This window comes from Hyla sarda, chromosome 6 (genome assembly GCF_029499605.1).
Source record: "Hyla sarda isolate aHylSar1 chromosome 6, aHylSar1.hap1, whole genome shotgun sequence".
NCBI lineage: Eukaryota > Metazoa > Chordata > Amphibia > Anura > Hylidae > Hyla > Hyla sarda.
In genome coordinates, this window is record NC_079194.1 from 144,112,026 (window position 1) to 144,130,328 (window position 18,303).

Below are 18,303 nucleotides of genomic sequence, written 5' to 3' on the forward strand. Positions count from 1 at the left end.
CATTCTAAATGAGCTCCCTAAACAAGAACTGAATCCTAAGAAAATATTTCATAGGAATCCAGACAGGGATTTTATGTAAAATATATAAAAACTGGGACATAAGAACCATTTAACTAAGTTAGATCTACTGATCATGGAGAGGGGAAGTTTACGCCAAGTAACTACTTTATGAGAACTACTGTCTAGCAGCGGAAGAAGATTGAGAGCAATATATTCAGAGGGGAGGGCATTGACATACACACCCAGATATTTAAATTGTGAAACTACAGGAAGGCCGACCCTAGCAATAATTGGTATAGAAGGGAGGGGGGAAGGAGTGTGGATTCGGTCCCAATTAATAGGCCAAAGTAACTACCGTATAATTCTGTAAGGTCCATCAAAGGGGGCAAGAAGTGCCCCACATCTCCCAGGAAGAGAAGCATGTCATCTGAATAAAGGGCAATACGTTCTTCCAAGTCCCCATAATGGAAGCCTTTAAATTCTGTGGATGCCCTAATTAGTACTGCCAGGGGCTCCCATTGCTATGGCAAATAGCCTCTTATGGACGCAGGGCGTACCTGTACGCCCTGAGTCCGCTTCCTTTCTATAACTCGGGACCACAACATGGCCCAGCGTCATAGCGTGTTAGAGGCCGGGACCCCTGGCTAATAGCGCGCGGCACTGATCGCGGTGCTGCGCGCTATTAACCCTTTAGACGCGGCGTTCAAAGTTGATCACCACGTTTAAAGTGAAAGTAAACTACTGCCGGTTAGCTCAGTGGGCTGGATAACACCAGGAGGATCCCTACCTGCCTCCTGCGTATACGATCGCCGAATGACTGCTCAGTGCCTGAGATTCAGGCATGAGCAGTCAAGCGGCAGAATCATTGATCAATGGTTTCCTATGAGAAACCATTGATCAATGTAAAAGATCAGTGTGTGCAGTGTTATAGCCCTCTATGGGAGCTATAACATTGCAAAAAAAAAGTGAATAAAAATCATGTAACCCCTACCCTAATAAAAGTTTGAATCACCCCCCTTTTCCCATTTAAAAAAGTGTAAATAAAAATAAACATATGTGGTATCGCCGCGTGCGGAAATGTCCGAATTATAAAAATATATATTTATATCATGAAAAAATGACTAAAAAGAGATCAAAAAGTCTGATCAATAAAATGGTATTGCTAAAAACTTCAGATCATGGCGCTAAAAATGAGCCCTCATACTGCCATGTATGCGTAAAAGTAAAAAAGTTATAGGGGTCAGAAGATGACAATTTTAAACATAAATTTCTCTATCGGCTCCATTGGGGGACACAGACCGTGGGTGTATGCTGCTGTCTCTAGGAGGTGTAACACTATGGTAACAAAAAAAAGTCAGCTCCTCCCAGCAGAATATACCCGCCTTCAGGCTCTGAGCCAGTCAGTTTAATCTTGGTGTCTGAAGGAGGTGGACATGGCCTGGATTCTCCAGACCAGGTCTTCTGTTTTTTATTTTCCTAGTTAGGGATGTGTTATTTATTTATTTTTTTATTCCTTTTCTTTTCCATTTTCAGGTGGGGACTCGGGGACTGTGGTTCCCGTTTCCCCATTGCGAGTAAGGGAGCACATACATTGCGTATATGCGCTGTTAACCCCCTCTCGCCAACAGTCAGCGTCTGGGTGGAACCTCATGGGTCCGGGTCCCCCTATGTCTCTGCTCGCCTCGCTCGCGCATAGCAGCTAGGCGTGATGCAGGGACCATAAGCTGACTGAAGACTTCACTGAAGACTCCATTAGGTAAGTTCTTCTGACTGAGGTAAGTACATTTCCCTTTCTCCCCTAGGTGCAAGGACTTGCAACCTCTGGAGACCCTCAGTTTTTGCCCACCTTTTCAGGTTTATGGGGCTGTCTGGTACTGGAGCGAGCAGTGGCATCTTTGGGGGCATAATTTATTAGTTTGTAAGTGCTCTCTGTGTGAGACTGTGTTTTATTACACTGTATGTAAGTGCTCTCTGTGTGAGACTGTGTTTTTACTATGCGGCTGTGCCGCAGCGCCTTATATGCGGCTGACAGCCACGTCGCTTTTTTTCTAGCTGAGCGCCGGCTTACTTTCATTTTCTCCGGCAGCTGCTGCCGGTGTTTCTGCCGCCCGCTTACTTCCCCCGAGCGCGTATGTTCTTTCATATGCGCTTGGGACAGGGAGTGGGCGCCATTACTCCTTCGTCCCCAACTTGTACTTAGCTCCGCCCCTAGGGTCCGGAACTCTCTGGAGGCGCTCCCTCGCAGTGTATGTGGTGGTTTGTACTGTCGGGCGCTTGAAGCGCTGTCTTCCTTCACCTCGTCAGCTGACGGCTGCCGGGGGATATGTGCGGCGCCCGCTCACTCACTGCGGCTGCATGTGCGCTCGGGGCATGGGGCGGGCGCCATTACTCTGGTTCTTCTCGGCGGCCGGGGCGCTGTACCTCCGCCCACAGGGCCGCTGGAGCTTCTGGTGGCGTGCATCGCCCCCCAATCAGTGCTGCGCGTGTCTGGTGGCGGGGGCCGATCGGCAGTGCCCCTGCTCTGGGAACGCCCCTCTCAGGGGTTAACTCTTTTCCTGCCATAAGGGGACGCTATTCTGCCCTCCCTCTATACGGACAACTAGACTGCTAGTCTCTATTTTGTCACAATAACATATTATTACTAAAATGCCTACTGACTCTGCCTGCTCCCCCAGATCCCCCAGTTTCCCCGGATGTTACAATTCCGGTGGATTCGGCCACCCTTTCAGCCTGGGGTTTCTTCCTATCCCAGTTTATGGCTGAATTGACTCAAGTCCCCCTTGTGGTGGCTGAGGCCTCACGTGACTAGGTGTCTACCTGGAAGAGGTCTGTCCTGCGCCGACCCTCTGGCGGGTCCCGCTCCTCTTTTACACAAGCTTCACGTTCTCTCTTGAGGCATACTAGGGGTGTTTGTCTGACTTTTACATTGAGTCTCCAGGTAGATGTGGGTGTCCCTTTCTGGAATCGGCGCTCTGCCCTGCCAGAGCCGTGTACCCGGTAAGGGTTGCCCCCCTCCAGGGCTGCCTCCATGCGTTCACTTTCTCCTGGTGAACTGGCGGATCAGGTTTCCGAATCAGCATCTGACCCTCGGATATGTTGAAACTGTGCACTCATTGGTTGCGGCCATAAGTGACACCCTTCACTTAGAGGACCCAGGATCTTCGGACGTTACTCCTGAAGTATCCTTTCATCGTGTTCAACCAGCACCTCAAAGGTTCAGCTCTCACGCTGACTTTGACGACATTCTGGAATCTGCATGGAAACATCCAGACAAGAGGTTCCCGGGAATCAAGACAATCCAAGAACGTTATCCATTTGTCAAGGACCTTCTCGCTAAGGTGGTTTCCCCTCCCTTAGCGGATCCACCACCCTCCCGGAGCTCTAGGGCGACTAAACTGCCTCTGGCAGTTGCCGCTGCCTTCAAGGATCCCACGGACAATAAGGTAGAATCCTTAGCGAGGTTTGCTTCTGAGGCAGCTGGCTCTTCTCTTCTTCCCATCTTCGCCTCGACATGGGTGTCCAAGGCCCTGTCGGAGTGGTGCCAAAAGCTCCATCAGGATATCTTAGCGGGATCCCCCACCAGAGGATCTATCTGCTCTGGCTCTCCACTGCTCTCAAGCTGGAGACCTTCTGTGCACAGCTTCCACGTAGTCAGCCACTTGTTCTGCCTTTGCTGTGGGTCACCTAGCGGCTCTCCGCCGCTTTATGTGGCTTAAAGCTTGGAATGCGGATGCCGCTTCCAAAAGGTCTCTCTCTGAGCTTCCCTTTGCGGGTGGCCGATGAGATTATCTCCGTGGCAACTAGAGGTAAGAGTTCCTTCTTACCTCAAAATAAGGCTCGCCCTTCTACCCAATGGAAGTCCTTTTTCCTTTCGGTCATTTCGGACCTCTGGTTCTAGCTAAGGGTCAGGGCAGGCGCCCTTGCTGGACAAGAAGACTCCCTCGTGCCGGGCCGGCCGTTTTGCGCCCAAATCGGGCAACCGCAAGCCCACTTCTGCTGAATTGAGGCCCCCACCCGTGTTTTCTTCGGGTGGTAGGTTGCCTCTTGTTTTCCGAGCTATCTGGACTTCACACATTCAGGACTCTGGGATCAGGGTTGTGGTGTCCAACGGCTACTGGATCGAATTCGCCTCCCTTACAAGGGATCGCGTTTTTTTCGACCCCCGGTCTCCCCCTCTGGATGACCCTCTCATCAAGGCTCCGACCAGAGCCCAGGCTCTGGAGAATCTGGACATCTCTCTCCACTCTCTGACTCGCTTCGGGTGGATGGTCAACTGGGACAAGTCAGTCTTCTGTCCTACCCAGTCTCTAACCTTAATGGCCTTAGATTCGATGGTCTCTGCCCGCATTTGTCTTCCGCAGGACAGACGTCTGGCGCTCTGGTCGGGGGTCCGCCCCCTTCGGACCCAGTTGTCAGTCTCCACCTGCACAGTATGGACGTCCTGGGTCGGGTGGTGGCTACTATGGAGGCCGTACCCTTTGCCCAGTTTCATTACCGCCCCCTTCAACTGGCGATTCTCTCTCGATGGAACAGGTTTCCTCTGTCCCTCGATCGTCAGTGTTCTCCCTCGCAGGGTCCGTCAGTCTCTGCTCTGGTGGCTCCGCTCCCCCCTTCTTCTCCAAGGGCGGTCCTTTCTTCCCCTTCTCTGGCGGGTTGTTCCACCAGTTGCCAGCCTGGGGCGGCGTGTTCAGGGATTGGACGGTCCAGGAACTCTGGTCTCCCCTGGAGACCCCCCTTTTCCAACAAACATATTGGAATAACGGGCGATTCTTCTTTGTCTTCTTCATTGGGAGTCCCGTCTTCAGTCTCGTCCTGTCCGCATTCAGTCTGACAACGCCACGGCCATGGCGTACATGATCGACACACATTCCGGGAGTGTTCAACTGGGAAGCGGACTTCCTCAGTCGGTCCTCATCCGACCCTGGCAAGTGGTCTCTTCATCCGGAGGTCTTCGCGCAGCTCTGCGACCTCTGGGGCTTTCCGGACGTGGACCTCTTCGCGTCCCGGAACAATCGGAGGATCCTTCCGTTTGTGTCCAAGTTCCGGGACTCTCAGGCTCTGGACGTGGACACCCTAGTGATTCCTTGGGCGGGGTTCGCCCTACCTTATCTGTTCCCTCCTCTTCCACTCCCTTCTAGGGTGCTGAGGAAGTTCAAGGCAGAGGACGTCCTCGCCTTTCTGGTAGCTCCAGATTGGCCCCGAAGGTCATGGTACGCCGACGTAGTCAGGCTCCTGGATGGTGCTCCTCTGCGCCTTCCGCTCCGCCTGGTCCTATTCTCTCTCGGGGTCCTCTTGCCACCCCAATTTACAGTCGCTGCATTGTTGGCGTGGCGATTGAGACAGCAGTTTTGAGGGCCTGTGGGTTCTCTTCCCAAGTCATTCACACCATGCTCTAGGCTCGTAAGCCCTCCTCCACACGATTTTACCACCGCACTTGGCGGTTTTTTGATTGGTGTGAACCTCAAGACTTCTCCCCGGTGACCTTCTCGGTTTCCCGTCTTCTCTCCTTTTTTGCAGTCGGCGTTGGAACTGGGGTTGTCTCTCAGTTCCCTTAAGGTCAAGTTTCGGCCCCTGGTTTCTATTCTCATGTCCGGACCTTCATGCAAGGAGTGGCGCATGCTGCTCCTCCTTATCGGTCACCTTCTCCCCCTTGGGACTTGAACTTGGTTCTGAGTGCCTTCCAGGGTGAAGCCTTTGAGCCCCTTAGAGAGGTGTCTCTCCACCTCCTTTCTTGGAAAGTGGCGTTTTTTGTTGCTATCACCTCCATCCGGAGGGTGTCTGAACTGGCAGTTCTTTCCTGCCGTTCTCCATTTCTGGTGATCCACCAGGACAGGTCGTTTTCCGGCCAGTTCCTTCCTTTTTGCCTAAGGTGGTCTCGGTCTTTCATCTCAATGAGGACTTTGTCCTCTCGTCTTTTTGTCCGGCTCCTTCCCATCCTAAGGAGCGTTACTACACAAGCTGGTTGTAGTTTTGGGCTGTTCGGTTTTATCTCTCCATCACTTCTTCGTTTCGTTAGTGTGATTCCTTTGTCGTCCTTACGGAAGGTCATCGCAAGGGACAACCTGCTTCCAAGGCCACCATCTCTCGGTGGATTCTGTCCGCCATTGCGGAAGCCTAAGGGGAAGATTCCTCCTTTTCAGGGTTGTGGCTCAGTCCACATGTTCTGTTGGGCTTCCTGGGCTCTCCAGAATAGAGCTTCGGCCTTGCGGATTTGCAGGGCGGCTACCTGGTCGTCTTTGCACACTCTCTCGAGGTTTGTCAGAGTTCATACTTTCGCATTGGCTGATGCTAGTCTGGGTAGTAAGGTGTTGCAGGCGGCAGTGGATCGGCCGTCTGCCTGACTACTTATCTGCCCACCCAAGGGACGGCTTTGGTACGTCCCACGGTCTGTGTCCCCCAATGGAGCCGATAGAGAAAAGGAGATTTTTTAACACTTAACGTAAAATCTTTTTCTCGAAGGATCCATTGGGGGACACAGCTCCCGCCCTTTTTGGGTTTTTTCCTTTGGTTCTCTGCCCGAGGGTGTGTTCAGTTGTGTTTTTTCTTCTGGTTCTCGGACAGTTTTGGGTTTTGCTATGCCCTATTGGTCTCCTCCTATTGCTCTGGAACTTAAACTGACTGGCTCAGAGCCTGAAGGCGGGTGTATCCTGCTGGGAGGAGCTGACTTTTTTTGTTACCATAGTGTCACACCTCCTAGAGACAGCAAGATACACCCACGGTCTGTGTCCCCCAATGGATCCTTTGAGAAAGAGATTTTACGATAAGTGTTAAAAAAAATCTCCTTTTTCATGCATGTAGTTATGATTTTTTTTCCAGAAGTACGACAAAATCAAACCTATATAAGTAGGTTATCATTTTAATCGTATGGACCTACAGAATAAAGAGAAGGTGTCATTTTTAACGAAAAATGTATTGCGTAGAAACGGAAGCCCCCAAAATTTACAAAATGGCATATTTTCTTAGATTTTTTTTTTGTTTTGCCATAGATTTTTGGGTAAAATGACTGATGTCATTACAAAGTAGAATTGGTGGGGCAAAAAAGAAGTCATCAAATGGATTTTTAGGTGCAAAATTTAAAGAGTTATGATTAAGGTAAGGAGGAAAAAACAAAAATGCAAAAAATGGAAAAACCCTGAGTCCTTAAGGGGATAGCAATGGAGACGGGGGCACCCCTGGTGTGTACCACGATCCAGGGGAAAGGAGTGAGAAAGCAGGCCGTTAACCTGAATTTTAGCACCAGGGGCAGCATACAACAATTGCACAGATGTCAAAAACTTAGGCCCAAATCCCATGTGGTGCATAACACTCCACAGGAAGTTCCACTCGACGCTGTCAAAAGCTTTGGCAGCGTCGAGTGAAAGCACAGCCCAACAAACAGAATCCTCAGGCTGCAGCTGGAGATTCAGAAAGCGCCTCCTGATATTATCGGCCATCAATTTCCCTGGCATAAACCCCGTCTGAACCACATGCACCAAAGTAGTAATGACCCTTAAGAGACGGTAGGCCAGGACCTTCGCTATTAACTTAACATCAGAGCACAGCAGGGATATTGGCCTGTATGAGTTCGCCAAAAGCGGATCCTTACCGGGCTTCAATAACAATACTATAATTACGTCCAGCATAGACCCAGGGAAGCCCTCCGCCGCAGCCTGTAATACCCCCAGCAACTGGGGCAACAGAATATCTTGATATTGTTTAAGATACTCATTGGGGAGTCCATCAACACCCGGTGACTTCTCAGAAGGCAAGGCCCCCAACGCACTCTCCAATTCTTCAAGAGTAACAGGCTGATCTAAAATATCCCTTTGGGTCTGCGACAGGGCCGGTAGCGAAATGCCAGAAACAAACTGGTCAATAGCAGTAAGATCATGTGTCAGTTTAGAGGAATATGTCTCCCCATAAAAGGAGACCAAGACATTCATAATGTCCACATCATCTTGGACAGCAGTCCCGGCACTATCACAGAGGCAAGGGATAGAGGCTGACCCCTGCTAGGCTCTAATTGTATGAGCCAGCAGGCAACCCGTACTCTCGCCACTCTCAAAATTGCGCTGTTGTTGAAAGAAGCGCCTATTATCTGCCATCTGTAACAAATGTGAGTCTAACAAAGTTTGCAAAGCTTGCCAACTATCTCTAGGGTGGCCAGAAGGATCACTGAGAAACTGTTGTTCCGCCAGGAGCACTTGTTGCTGCAATGAGGTTTGAATTGCCCTATTCTTAGATTTACAGGTGGTAATAGATAAAAAATGTCCCGTACATACGCTTTTAATGAATCCCAAACGGTACCCACCGAAGCAGTCCCCGCACTGATCTCGAGAAATGCTTCCACATCAGAGTTAAGTGTACAGCCTACTGAGGGGACTTGAAGCCAAAATGGATTCAGACGCCACAGAGAACCCCACAATCTAGGATGAGAATTGAAAGTAAGATGCACAAATACAGGGGAATGATCAGAAAGACTACGGGGGAGGTATTCCACAGACATAACCAGGGGGAAAATGAGCTCATTGACCAGTGCGAGATGAATACGTGAGAGCGTACCATGAGAGCTAGAATAGCTAGAATTGCATCTTAGTAGGATTATGTCTTCTCCATAAATCTGCCCACCCTCCACAAATCTAGCTAGACCCATAGATCCAGGAGTCCCAGAAGGCCCTCTGTTATTAAACCTATCAAGCATCGGGTGTAGCAAATTATTGAAATCCTGACCACCAGGAGCGGTGCGTCAGACAGAGAGAATAGAAAAGATAATACCCTGCACAAGGCATCACTCGAGTATGGGGGAGGAATATAGCACACACAGGGTACAGTTAAAAGTGCCATAAAGGCAAACAAATATACCCTCCGGATCAATAAGGCTAGAAACACATGAAAATAAAATGCTTCTATGAATTAGTACACTTACACCCTGGGCATGTGAGGAAAAAGTGTTGTGGAAGGTATTACCAAACCATGGTTTATTCAGCACATTTAGTATCACTCGTCAAGTGTGTCTCAGAGAGGGACGGTACAGCAGGTTGATAGGGTTTGAGCGCCTGAAAAACAGCAAGGCGCTTAGTGGGATCATTGAGGCCCCTTCCACGCTACCACATGCAAATCAGTAGCCATAAGACAATTGAGAAAGGGTAAGTGACAATGTAAGGGGGTGGACGCATGAGCCGCCAATAAGTGAAACTGGGAAGAAACATAGAAGACAGAGCACTGCACAATGAGCGGAAGAAAGGACACTGAACAACACAAACACCCCAGACAAACAACCAAAACCAAACAGTTGCAACTTGCAACACAAGGGGCAAACAAAAAGCCCAGGTAGAGTGAGCAGGTGACATATGGATAGAAGATACTTCACCAAATATACCGTGCTCAAATCTGAGCAAATGAGAAGAGAACATAATGGGGACATCTGGCAACATAGGCAAGTACCCAGAGAACAGATAACCAGTAGTATAAGCAAAAAAATTCCCCCCCCCCCCCCCCCAGTTACCAATAAAGGCATAGCATAGGTACAGAGGCACAAAACTATGTGGCCAAAATATGCATAAAGGCCCAGGAAGTCCCAACATTAATACACATAGGGGGACGTGTATTTGTGTATGGTAGAAGCAGTTTACCCCTTTTCCCGAATTCTAAATTATGTGCAGAAGCGCTACATTTATAAATCAAGCGCAATGAGCTTCATAAATTGTGGGTAAATATAGTAATCTCTTCAATCTCCTCTTTGGAAAATAGAATCGATGATTTAGAGCATCTTGCTACGTAAAGTCCAAGATGGCTTATATTTGCGCAAAAAAACTGCTCTTGCGGAAAATGTTTTGGTGTAAAGGAAAATTACGCAGTTAATAAATCCATGCGTACTATAGATGTCACTCCAAGGTACCCTGATTCGGCCACATCTGGAGGACATGCTCTACCAAAACGTGCGCAAAAAAAATTTGCTAAATTTTGCGCAAAAAAATACACACAAAACAGGGGTAAAATGTTTGATACATGTCCCCCATAGTCCACACAGGAACCTCAGGTACGGGAGCGCCGTATTTGCACCTCATGTATATTCAGCCATTCCGCAGCCGCCACAGAGGAGTTAAAAATATGGTAGTTCCTAGAGCAACCACGCGGAGGTGTGCAGGGTATAGCATAGAGTACATCATATTTAGTGCACGCAGGCATCGCTTATCATCCGTATATTTAGCTCTCCTCTTCTGAACTTCAGCCGAAAAATCCGGGAAAATAGAGATACGGCTGCCATTGATCGTGAGCGAGTCCATGTCCTTGGCTTTAAAGAGAATGATATCTCTATCTTTATAGTGCAAAATGCAGATGGGGACGAGTGGGCACCCTGTGGGCGCACTCAACAGCAAATAAAGGCATAAAAGTCTCTCTTCCAAATGTATTAAGGAGCCAATTTTCTAAATACTCTCCAGGGTCACGACCCTCTACTTTTTCAAAAGCACTTACCAGGTGCACATTGTTCTGTCGCAGGCGGTTTTCCATATTATCAGATTTAGCGGCAATTCAGATTATTAATCACACAATGCATATCTCTCTTTAGCGGAAGGACCTGGTCCTCCAGATCCCCCACCCTTTCCTCAACTGAACTAACCCGCTCAGAAACCTTTTGCATATCATGACGGATAAGGTTAATGTCCTCACGCAGGCCGCCCAGTAGCATTTTAACATCAGTGTTGCCCTTGGAGAGCCAAAAAGAGCCTTCAAAGTGGGCTCAGCAGGAGCAGATGTAGATGATGGGGTGCTTAAAGGGGTTCTCCCGTGCTTACACATCTTATCCCCTATCCAAAGTATAGGTGATAAGATGCCTGATCGCGGGAGTCCCACCGCTGGGGACGCCCGTGATCATGCGCGCGGTACCCTGTTTGTAATCAGTCCCCGAAGCGTGTTCGCTCCGGGTCTGATTACGGGCGACCACCGGTCCACCCCCGTGTGACGTCACGCTCCGCCCCTCAATACAAGCCTACGGGAGGGGGCGTGATAGCTATCACGCCCACTCGCATAGGCTTGCATTGAGGGGCGGAGAGTGATGTCACTGGGGCGGAGGACCCCTTTAATGTTGCAGGCATCACACCAGCACTGAAGGGGTTAACATTTGCAGAGAGCTGTGCAGCTACAGCAGGGAGAGTCTCAGCGGAGGAGATAACACAGAGGCATAGCAGGGTCATCAGGGGGTAGAGCAGCAATGGTAGAGGAGTCCCCTTGGCAGGCAGATGGCACTCCAGAAGAGAGAGTTAAGCTCAGACTGACCTGCGGCGGCGGCATGACGTTCAGGCCTGCTCAGCACAGTGGAGGGGTTTGCAGCCGCAGAAGAGACCGAGGCCTTGGCCAGCCAGTCAGCCCCATCCTGCTCCTCCTCGCTCTAGTCCTCACCGGAACCCGCATCGGTGGCTCTGACACATGTGAAGCGCTGCAGCTGCTTCGCAACTCCTTACACCTCTGCGCAAGATAGCGCCGGCTCTCCCTGCATCTCTGCCTCACAATCTTCCGTCACTCCCTGTGTCTTCCTATTACGTCTCTGCCTGGCCATCCTGGTATGAAAATGCTCCAGGCACCTTCCCCCACAGGTAGGCAATGAGAAAAAGCTGAATTCTAGCCAAATGTCCAGGATAAATGAAGGATGCTTAGCGGAGCTCTGGACCACGCGTCTGCTCTCATGCCATGCTAAGCCACGCTCCCCCTCAATATATAATTGATAGCTCCCTCCTCCCCTTCCTATGATTATTTTGTGTGTTTAAACTGTAAATGTTTTTAATTTTTCCCAGAATGACTGCAGAAAGTTGTTTAGCCAAGACTTTGGAGGAGACCAAGCTAAGGCAAAGATTGACAGCTGCCTCTCTGATTTGGCTTCTGTTTCAAATAAATACAGAGACCTTCTCCAGGTGAGTCTGGAGTCCTGAATGCTCTCTACTAAGGCATAGTTAACACTGCAGTGCGCTGACGTTTCTGTTTCTTTCGGGACAGGAAGGTCTGGGGGAACTGAACAGTACAGCCATTAAACCTCAAGTTAAGCCATGGATTAACCTATTTCTGTCTGTGTCACACAACATTGAGGAGGTTAGTGTTAAGTAACTAAGGGAAGAAGGGGTAGGAATATGTGCCTAAGTACAGAACTAAATGTTTTTATCTCCTTATTTGTCCTAGGAGGAATTTAATGACTATGAAGCAAATGACCCCTGGGTGCAGCAATTTATAGTGAACCTAGAACAACTCATGGGAGAGTTTAAGGTGAGTGCATATTGGCAATGTCTGGCTGAGTTGTCTGTCCTGCACATGCACTCATGCCAATACAGTGTCTGATGTTTCTATTACAGGATTATTTAGTGTGTGTGTGTGTCTTTTTCTCTCTCTCTCTCTCTCTCTAGGCTGGTCTCTCCCCCATTATCTATGAGAATCTCACCAGTCTTCTTACCAGTCTTATTGCTATGGAAATGGAAAAGGTGGTTTTAAAATCCACGTTCAGCAGGGTAAGAGTGGAAGTTAGACCATCCTGTGGGCATCACTAAGCAATTGCATACAACACACACTATAAAATACACCCATATTCCTAAATGCTATCAGCCATTTGCTGACCGGAGTAGTTACATTCTACCATTACATTTTCTCATACATGGATAAAGACAGACTGCATCAAGGGTGCTCTGAGATAAACTGTGTACCTTTTTACTTATAGCTTGGAGGGCTTCAGTTTGACAAGGAGCTGCGCTCTCTCATCGCTTATCTCACTACGGTTACAACATGGACGATCCGGGATAAGTTTGCTCGACTTTCCCAAATGGCAACAATTCTAAACCTAGAGAGGGTAAGTGTTCATCTGTACCAGGCTGGATGTGGTCCTTACATGGTATACTGCTGCTTACACTTCTTTTTTAACAGGTGACAGAAATACTGGATTATTGGGGCCCTAACTCTGGACCTTTGACATGGCGCCTCACCCCTGCTGAAGTTCGTCAAGTGCTGGCATTACGTATAGACTTCCGCAGTGAGGACATTAAACGCTTACGCCTTTAGATTTTGGACTGGTATATGCGCTGAATGTCGGGTCTTGAGTGTAGACCTTTATCTACTTCATCTTCAGAGGTTCACTTCATGTAGTGGAAGAAGACTGGAGATTTGTAAATATCAGGACACAATGACTGCGCTTTCTGGGAGGTTTATTGTTTAGGTCAGAGAATAAAATTTACAAGACTTTTTTTTATGTACAAAATAACCTGAGACGGAATCAGCAGTTACACCAGGTTAAATAAAATCCCTCATCTCCTGGTTGTGAACAAATTGAGCAGCTATTTCATTTACTATCTTAAATAAAGGAAGTACACTAGCACATGGCCCAAAAAAGTGTCTATATTTAATGCAGCCCAGTGTTTGTAAAGTGGAATAAATCAGAACCAAAATTCATTAAATAACCAAAAAAAAAAGACACCTCTGCTATAGTGCTAAATGTGTACATTTATAAAGAACTTTTAAGTGGTGTCTAATGATTGCACACCTCAAGTCTATACATATACAATGATCCGATCATCAGTGGGTAGATCAAGAATGACCTGCAGTGTCATAGTAAAGTGTGTTTTGCGCCAAATTTGGTTATTTAATGAATTTACATTTATCTCATTAAACATCTGGGCCAATGGATTTTCAGTAAATCTATAACACCCATGTGACAACTTCTGTCGAGCGCTCCATTATTGTGCAAATACAATGATTGTTTCATCCTGATTGTGTCTGGTAGAAATGTAAGGTACAGACCAATCACTGCTGTACCCCTGCACCACCCTAACCATTACCCTTCTACTCTTCTATCCTGGATCTCTCCAGCCAGTAAGAATTATAATTATGATCGCAGTTCTACTCAGACGCCTCCATCAGACTCCAGTCGAACAGTAAAGGTCTCTGTTTCCACCTGTACAGTGTGGATGCTGCATCTTTCTAGGCCCTGGAAAACAGCAGATTTAGTAACAGTCACTGTAATTTTAAATCACCGTTAAAGGGGTATTCCGAGAAAAAACTTTTTTATATATATGAACTGGCTCCAGAAAGTTAAACAGATTTGTAAATTACTTCTATTAAAAAATCTTAATCCTTTCAGTACTTATGAGCTTTTGAAGTTAAGGTTGTTCTTTTCTGTCTAAGTGCTCTCTGATGACACGTGTCTCGGGAAACGCCCAGTTTAGAAGCAAATCCCCATAGCAAACCTCTTCTAAACTGGGCGTTTCCCGAGACAGGTGTCATCAGAGAGCACTTAGCTCATAAGTACTGAAAGGATTAAGATTTTTTAATAGAAGTAATTTACAAACCTTTTTAACTTTCTGGAGCCAGTTGATATATAAAAAAAAAAGTTTTTTCCCTTTAAGTGGTGGAATCAAAATAAGGGGTAGCTGCTGCACAGGGATCCTGTGTCATGTAGATACTAACTTTGCTATTACTGATGGAGTTGCAGTACATAAGTGACATAAGATCATCTGACTGCCGCAGCACCCCTATCTACCTTTGATTCCATCCCTGTCTGCTGGGACATATCAGATACCTGTGTCGTCTCAAGAAGGCTCTGCAGGAAGTCTTTCTGGTTTGGCTCTTTGGTCAGTATATAGAGGTAGCCACCTCCACCAGCCCCTGCCAGACTCTGCCCATACACATGTGGTTCCAACTTGTCCATTATCCTCCGAACTGCCAGTGGCTCACACCCAGGTGCCATGCATTTCTTCTGTTGCCAGTATGTGGACAGACAATGTCCAAGTAGTTGTATGTCACCTGCATACAGAATAAATCCATCCACTTAGTGTTGTGCTGCTGCACATATGGTGCATAGAAGGCTTACGATTAAACTGTCTCTAGTAGAGGAAGGTCTAGTGAGATTCCTCACCTCTGCGGAAGGATTCTGCACAGAGCTCAGCATTGTTCACCAGAGCGTCCACATTCTGCAGGATATCAGGGAGGCGAGCATACCAATTTCTGAGAACATCCTGTGGATACAAATTTGTACAAAGTGATATCTAGAGATGAGCGAACTTACAGTATTTGTCACGAACTTCTCGGCTCAGCAGTTGATGACTTTTCCTGCATAAATTAGTTCAGTTTTCAGGTGCTCCCGTGGGCTGGAAAAGGTGGATACAGTCCTAGGAGACTCTTTCCTAGGACTGTATCCACCTTTTCCAGCCCACGGGAGCACCTGAAGGCTGAACTAATTTACGCAGGATAAGTCATCAACTGCCGAGCCGAGAAGTTCATGATGAATCGAATTTACTGTAAGTTCGCTCATCTCTAGTGATATCACATGAAAGAGGAGTTCTACTTTATATGGATACTCCAATACAAGACGCATGGTATGAGATGGTTAAGTTATACATCACCTGCAGCATATTGCGGGCTAGGCGGGTTTTCCCTGTATACACAAGCAAGAGATGTTGGTTTAATGTCTCTATAAAGCCATCAGGCAACTGGAGCCGCTCAACTGTGACATGAAGAGGAAGTTCTGGGGCTGAGCGTCCAACTTTCACTTCTGGAATCAGCCCTCCAACCTGGTCCTGCCATCCTCCTCCTGAGAACAGATACATTGGGATGGAGACAGGCCTTTATCTATGCAATATACAGCAAACTATTGGCTGAACATGCACAACACTGGACACACCTGTAGTGAGCACCTGCTCCAGGTAAAGAACAGCATGAATCAGAGATTCTGCATCCACTGAGCGCCCAGATGCCTCATACAGCACTGCCATTACTGCCCCAGCCAGAATGCTGCTCGTTCCTGCAGAAGAAACCACAGAAAAACACTAAAGCTGAAAGCTTTACATCCCTGACCGTGTAGATAATAAGCATTACTCTGCTGGGTCCTACCTGCTGCAGAGCTCTGCACATCATCTTGTATAGTATATGGGGTCAGCTCTCTCCACTACATTCCATCCCCAAATACTCTAGGTACTGTGGAAGATGTATCACTTATTGAATGTTTAACACTTACCAAGACCAGATCCATGTGGCAGGTTCGACCATGTCCGCAGCTCAAACCCACCACCATACCTTTCAGTAAGTTGTTCGGATAATGATTTCTTACAGGTCAGGTTCACAGTCCCCGAGCAGATGAAAGCAGCTTTCAGTAATGCCCCTGAGGAGGCACAGACAATGGGACATCAAATGACTTTGACAAATCATAGTGCGTACAAGAATGTCTGCACCTTGTGTCACCTGGGGCCTGAGGCTGGCAGTAGTCCTGCAGATCATTGAGACTCCCACAAGTCAGCTCTGTATGGATTTCAGCTTTGAGAGGGCCGCTCTTACTGGAAAGACGTAGCAGAGGCTCTGGTATCCGTCGAGCTTGAGAGCCTATTGGCCTTTGACCATCAACCAGCACGGCTACATTGACTACTGTGCCACCATGCTCATATGTGATCGGAGGTGTATCGCTCCAGCCTCCTAGCAACATATAGAAGCAATGTCACTAGTCCAGTAGCTACATATGTATATGAGAGGGAGGAGACATTAACAGTACTGAAAATGGGGGTCACACTCATAACCTACCAGACATATCAATGCGCGCCGGACACTCTGCAGTGACCCACTGGCCTTGGGGTGGTAGCTTCTTAACACCAATAGACATGAATGTGAAGGAAGACATCACTGCTCTGCGAATTAAAATTTGCTCTGCTCCTTCATAATGACGAGCAGCACGGATCAACATTGCTGGTCTGAAGGGGGGAAAATGTAAAATGCTTATGCAGACTAACAGTGCAGAACACCCAATCCCCCCCCCAGTACCTGCAGACTGTTAAAGGCTCCTGCCACCTTTGCAGGCATTTTTTATTCCACTGTATGTATTTAAATTAAAATGGGTATTTAAATTAAAATGGGTGTCTGATCGTGGTCGGGGTGGCAGACCGCTGGGACCTTCTGCAATTTCCTGTATGGGGCCCTGTGTAAGTAGCAGAGTCCCGTACAGGAGATCATGGGGGTTGGGTCCCCAGCAGTCTGACCCTCCGCAATCAGACACTTCAGTTGTGGTCAACATCACTTGACCCCTAATTAATAACTACACAATGTAAAATCTCCAGAAATTAAAGTGACATTGTTTGATTATATTCTGCATATATAAACTCAAAATTAAATGGACATGACCCATAAATAATAACTTGGCAGGAAAAAAGAATACAACACTGAACAAATTGCCAAGAAACGATTATTGGTCCCTGTGCTCAGATTGATACAAAAGGACAAAATCAGACTAATATGCAAACAAAAAAAACAGAGTTGGCACTCACCCCTTTAGATATAAAACTTAACTTTTATTTCATCTAAACGTGCCCGTTGGTTGGGAAAGAACAACTATAGCTGGAGCCAAGAAAGAAACAGCCTGTTTCACGGATTCCCCACTTCTGAGCTTCCGTCCAGAATTGCGGAATCCAAGAAACAAGTCGTGAAACAGGCTGATACCATGCATTCGTTACTATAGCAGATATACGTTGCATATCACTTGTAGGCCAGGTTGCATTAACAATGCCTACCATGTATACGTCAAGCTAACATATATGCATGTATACGTCACCAATACATATACCAAGTAGATGTCGCTAGCATGCATACTGTGTTACAAAAGCTTCTGCATGGTGCATCAGATGGGGTACATTCAGAATGTTGTGTGATCTCTTTTGGTGTGGCAGAACTAGGAGGGTGGTTACTGTAATATTTGACAGGTACTCAGGTCGGTTATGTTTGTCAGCAAAGCATTATGGTTACGTTTTCTCATGTATTCTGGGCTTTTAAATTTCTTAGGTTGTCACGACAACAGTACTATTATGTTTTTATGTGCTCAGGTCTGCCAAGTTCAGGGTCGGCGTGTTTTTTAGGTTGTCTGGGCATCTCCGTTAAGTTTGCATGTATTCAGGTTGTCAATCTACAGTAAGCACAGTGTAGGTTTCCTGTATGTGTATTATCGATATTGTCACATTTATGCATTTAGGTTTTGGACCTTGTTCAAGCTCTCATCTTTCATGGCTAATATGTTTCTTGTATTTAGGTCTGTTCAGTTTGGCGGCCGTAGTGTCTTCAGTTGTTCTCAACCAATGATTGCTCATGACTGTTTCTGTTCCTTTGTTCGTACCTCACGCTTACACTTGTTAGTTGCGGATTGCCTGTCGATCCATGGAAGCCTCTTGTCATCTTCGGATCATGCCTTTTGTTTGTTACACATTCCTTGTTTCGGACAGACTGTCCTCACCAACTGTTACGTTCCTTTGTATGTAACACAGGTTCTTCCTAGAGGCAGATCGCCCGTCAATTTGCGAGCCTCATGTCGTCATCATTTGT

General features: G+C 47.3%; 2 protein-coding genes across 6 annotated transcripts in view; one reads left to right on the forward strand and one right to left on the reverse strand.

Moving 5' to 3' along the window:
* Window positions 1–13,344, forward strand: part of COG4 (component of oligomeric golgi complex 4) — a 28,291-nt gene extending 14,947 nt beyond the window's left edge. The window contains exons 14-19 of the mRNA XM_056525437.1: window positions 11,772–11,888; window positions 11,971–12,063; window positions 12,151–12,234; window positions 12,372–12,473; window positions 12,680–12,808; window positions 12,883–13,344. Of these exons, the coding sequence (XP_056381412.1) occupies window positions 11,772–11,888; window positions 11,971–12,063; window positions 12,151–12,234; window positions 12,372–12,473; window positions 12,680–12,808; window positions 12,883–13,017 (660 nt within the window). The 3' untranslated portion in view covers window positions 13,018–13,344. The remainder of the gene's footprint in view (window positions 1–11,771; window positions 11,889–11,970; window positions 12,064–12,150; window positions 12,235–12,371; window positions 12,474–12,679; window positions 12,809–12,882) is intronic.
* Window positions 13,345–13,531: 187 nt separating this feature from the next.
* The window catches only part of FCSK (fucose kinase), an 86,182-nt gene continuing 81,410 nt past the window's right edge, over window positions 13,532–18,303 (reverse strand). For all 5 annotated transcript variants that reach the window (XM_056525432.1, XM_056525434.1, XM_056525433.1 and 2 more), the window contains 8 exons: window positions 16,522–16,688; window positions 16,189–16,416; window positions 15,965–16,108; window positions 15,632–15,751; window positions 15,354–15,541; window positions 14,867–14,966; window positions 14,531–14,754; window positions 13,532–13,939 (listed from right to left, as the gene is read on the reverse strand). In XM_056525432.1, coding sequence (XP_056381407.1) covers window positions 13,856–13,939; window positions 14,531–14,754; window positions 14,867–14,966; window positions 15,354–15,541; window positions 15,632–15,751; window positions 15,965–16,108; window positions 16,189–16,416; window positions 16,522–16,688 — 1,255 coding nt within the window. In that variant the 3' untranslated portion in view covers window positions 13,532–13,855. The remainder of the gene's footprint in view (window positions 13,940–14,530; window positions 14,755–14,866; window positions 14,967–15,353; window positions 15,542–15,631; window positions 15,752–15,964; window positions 16,109–16,188; window positions 16,417–16,521; window positions 16,689–18,303) is intronic.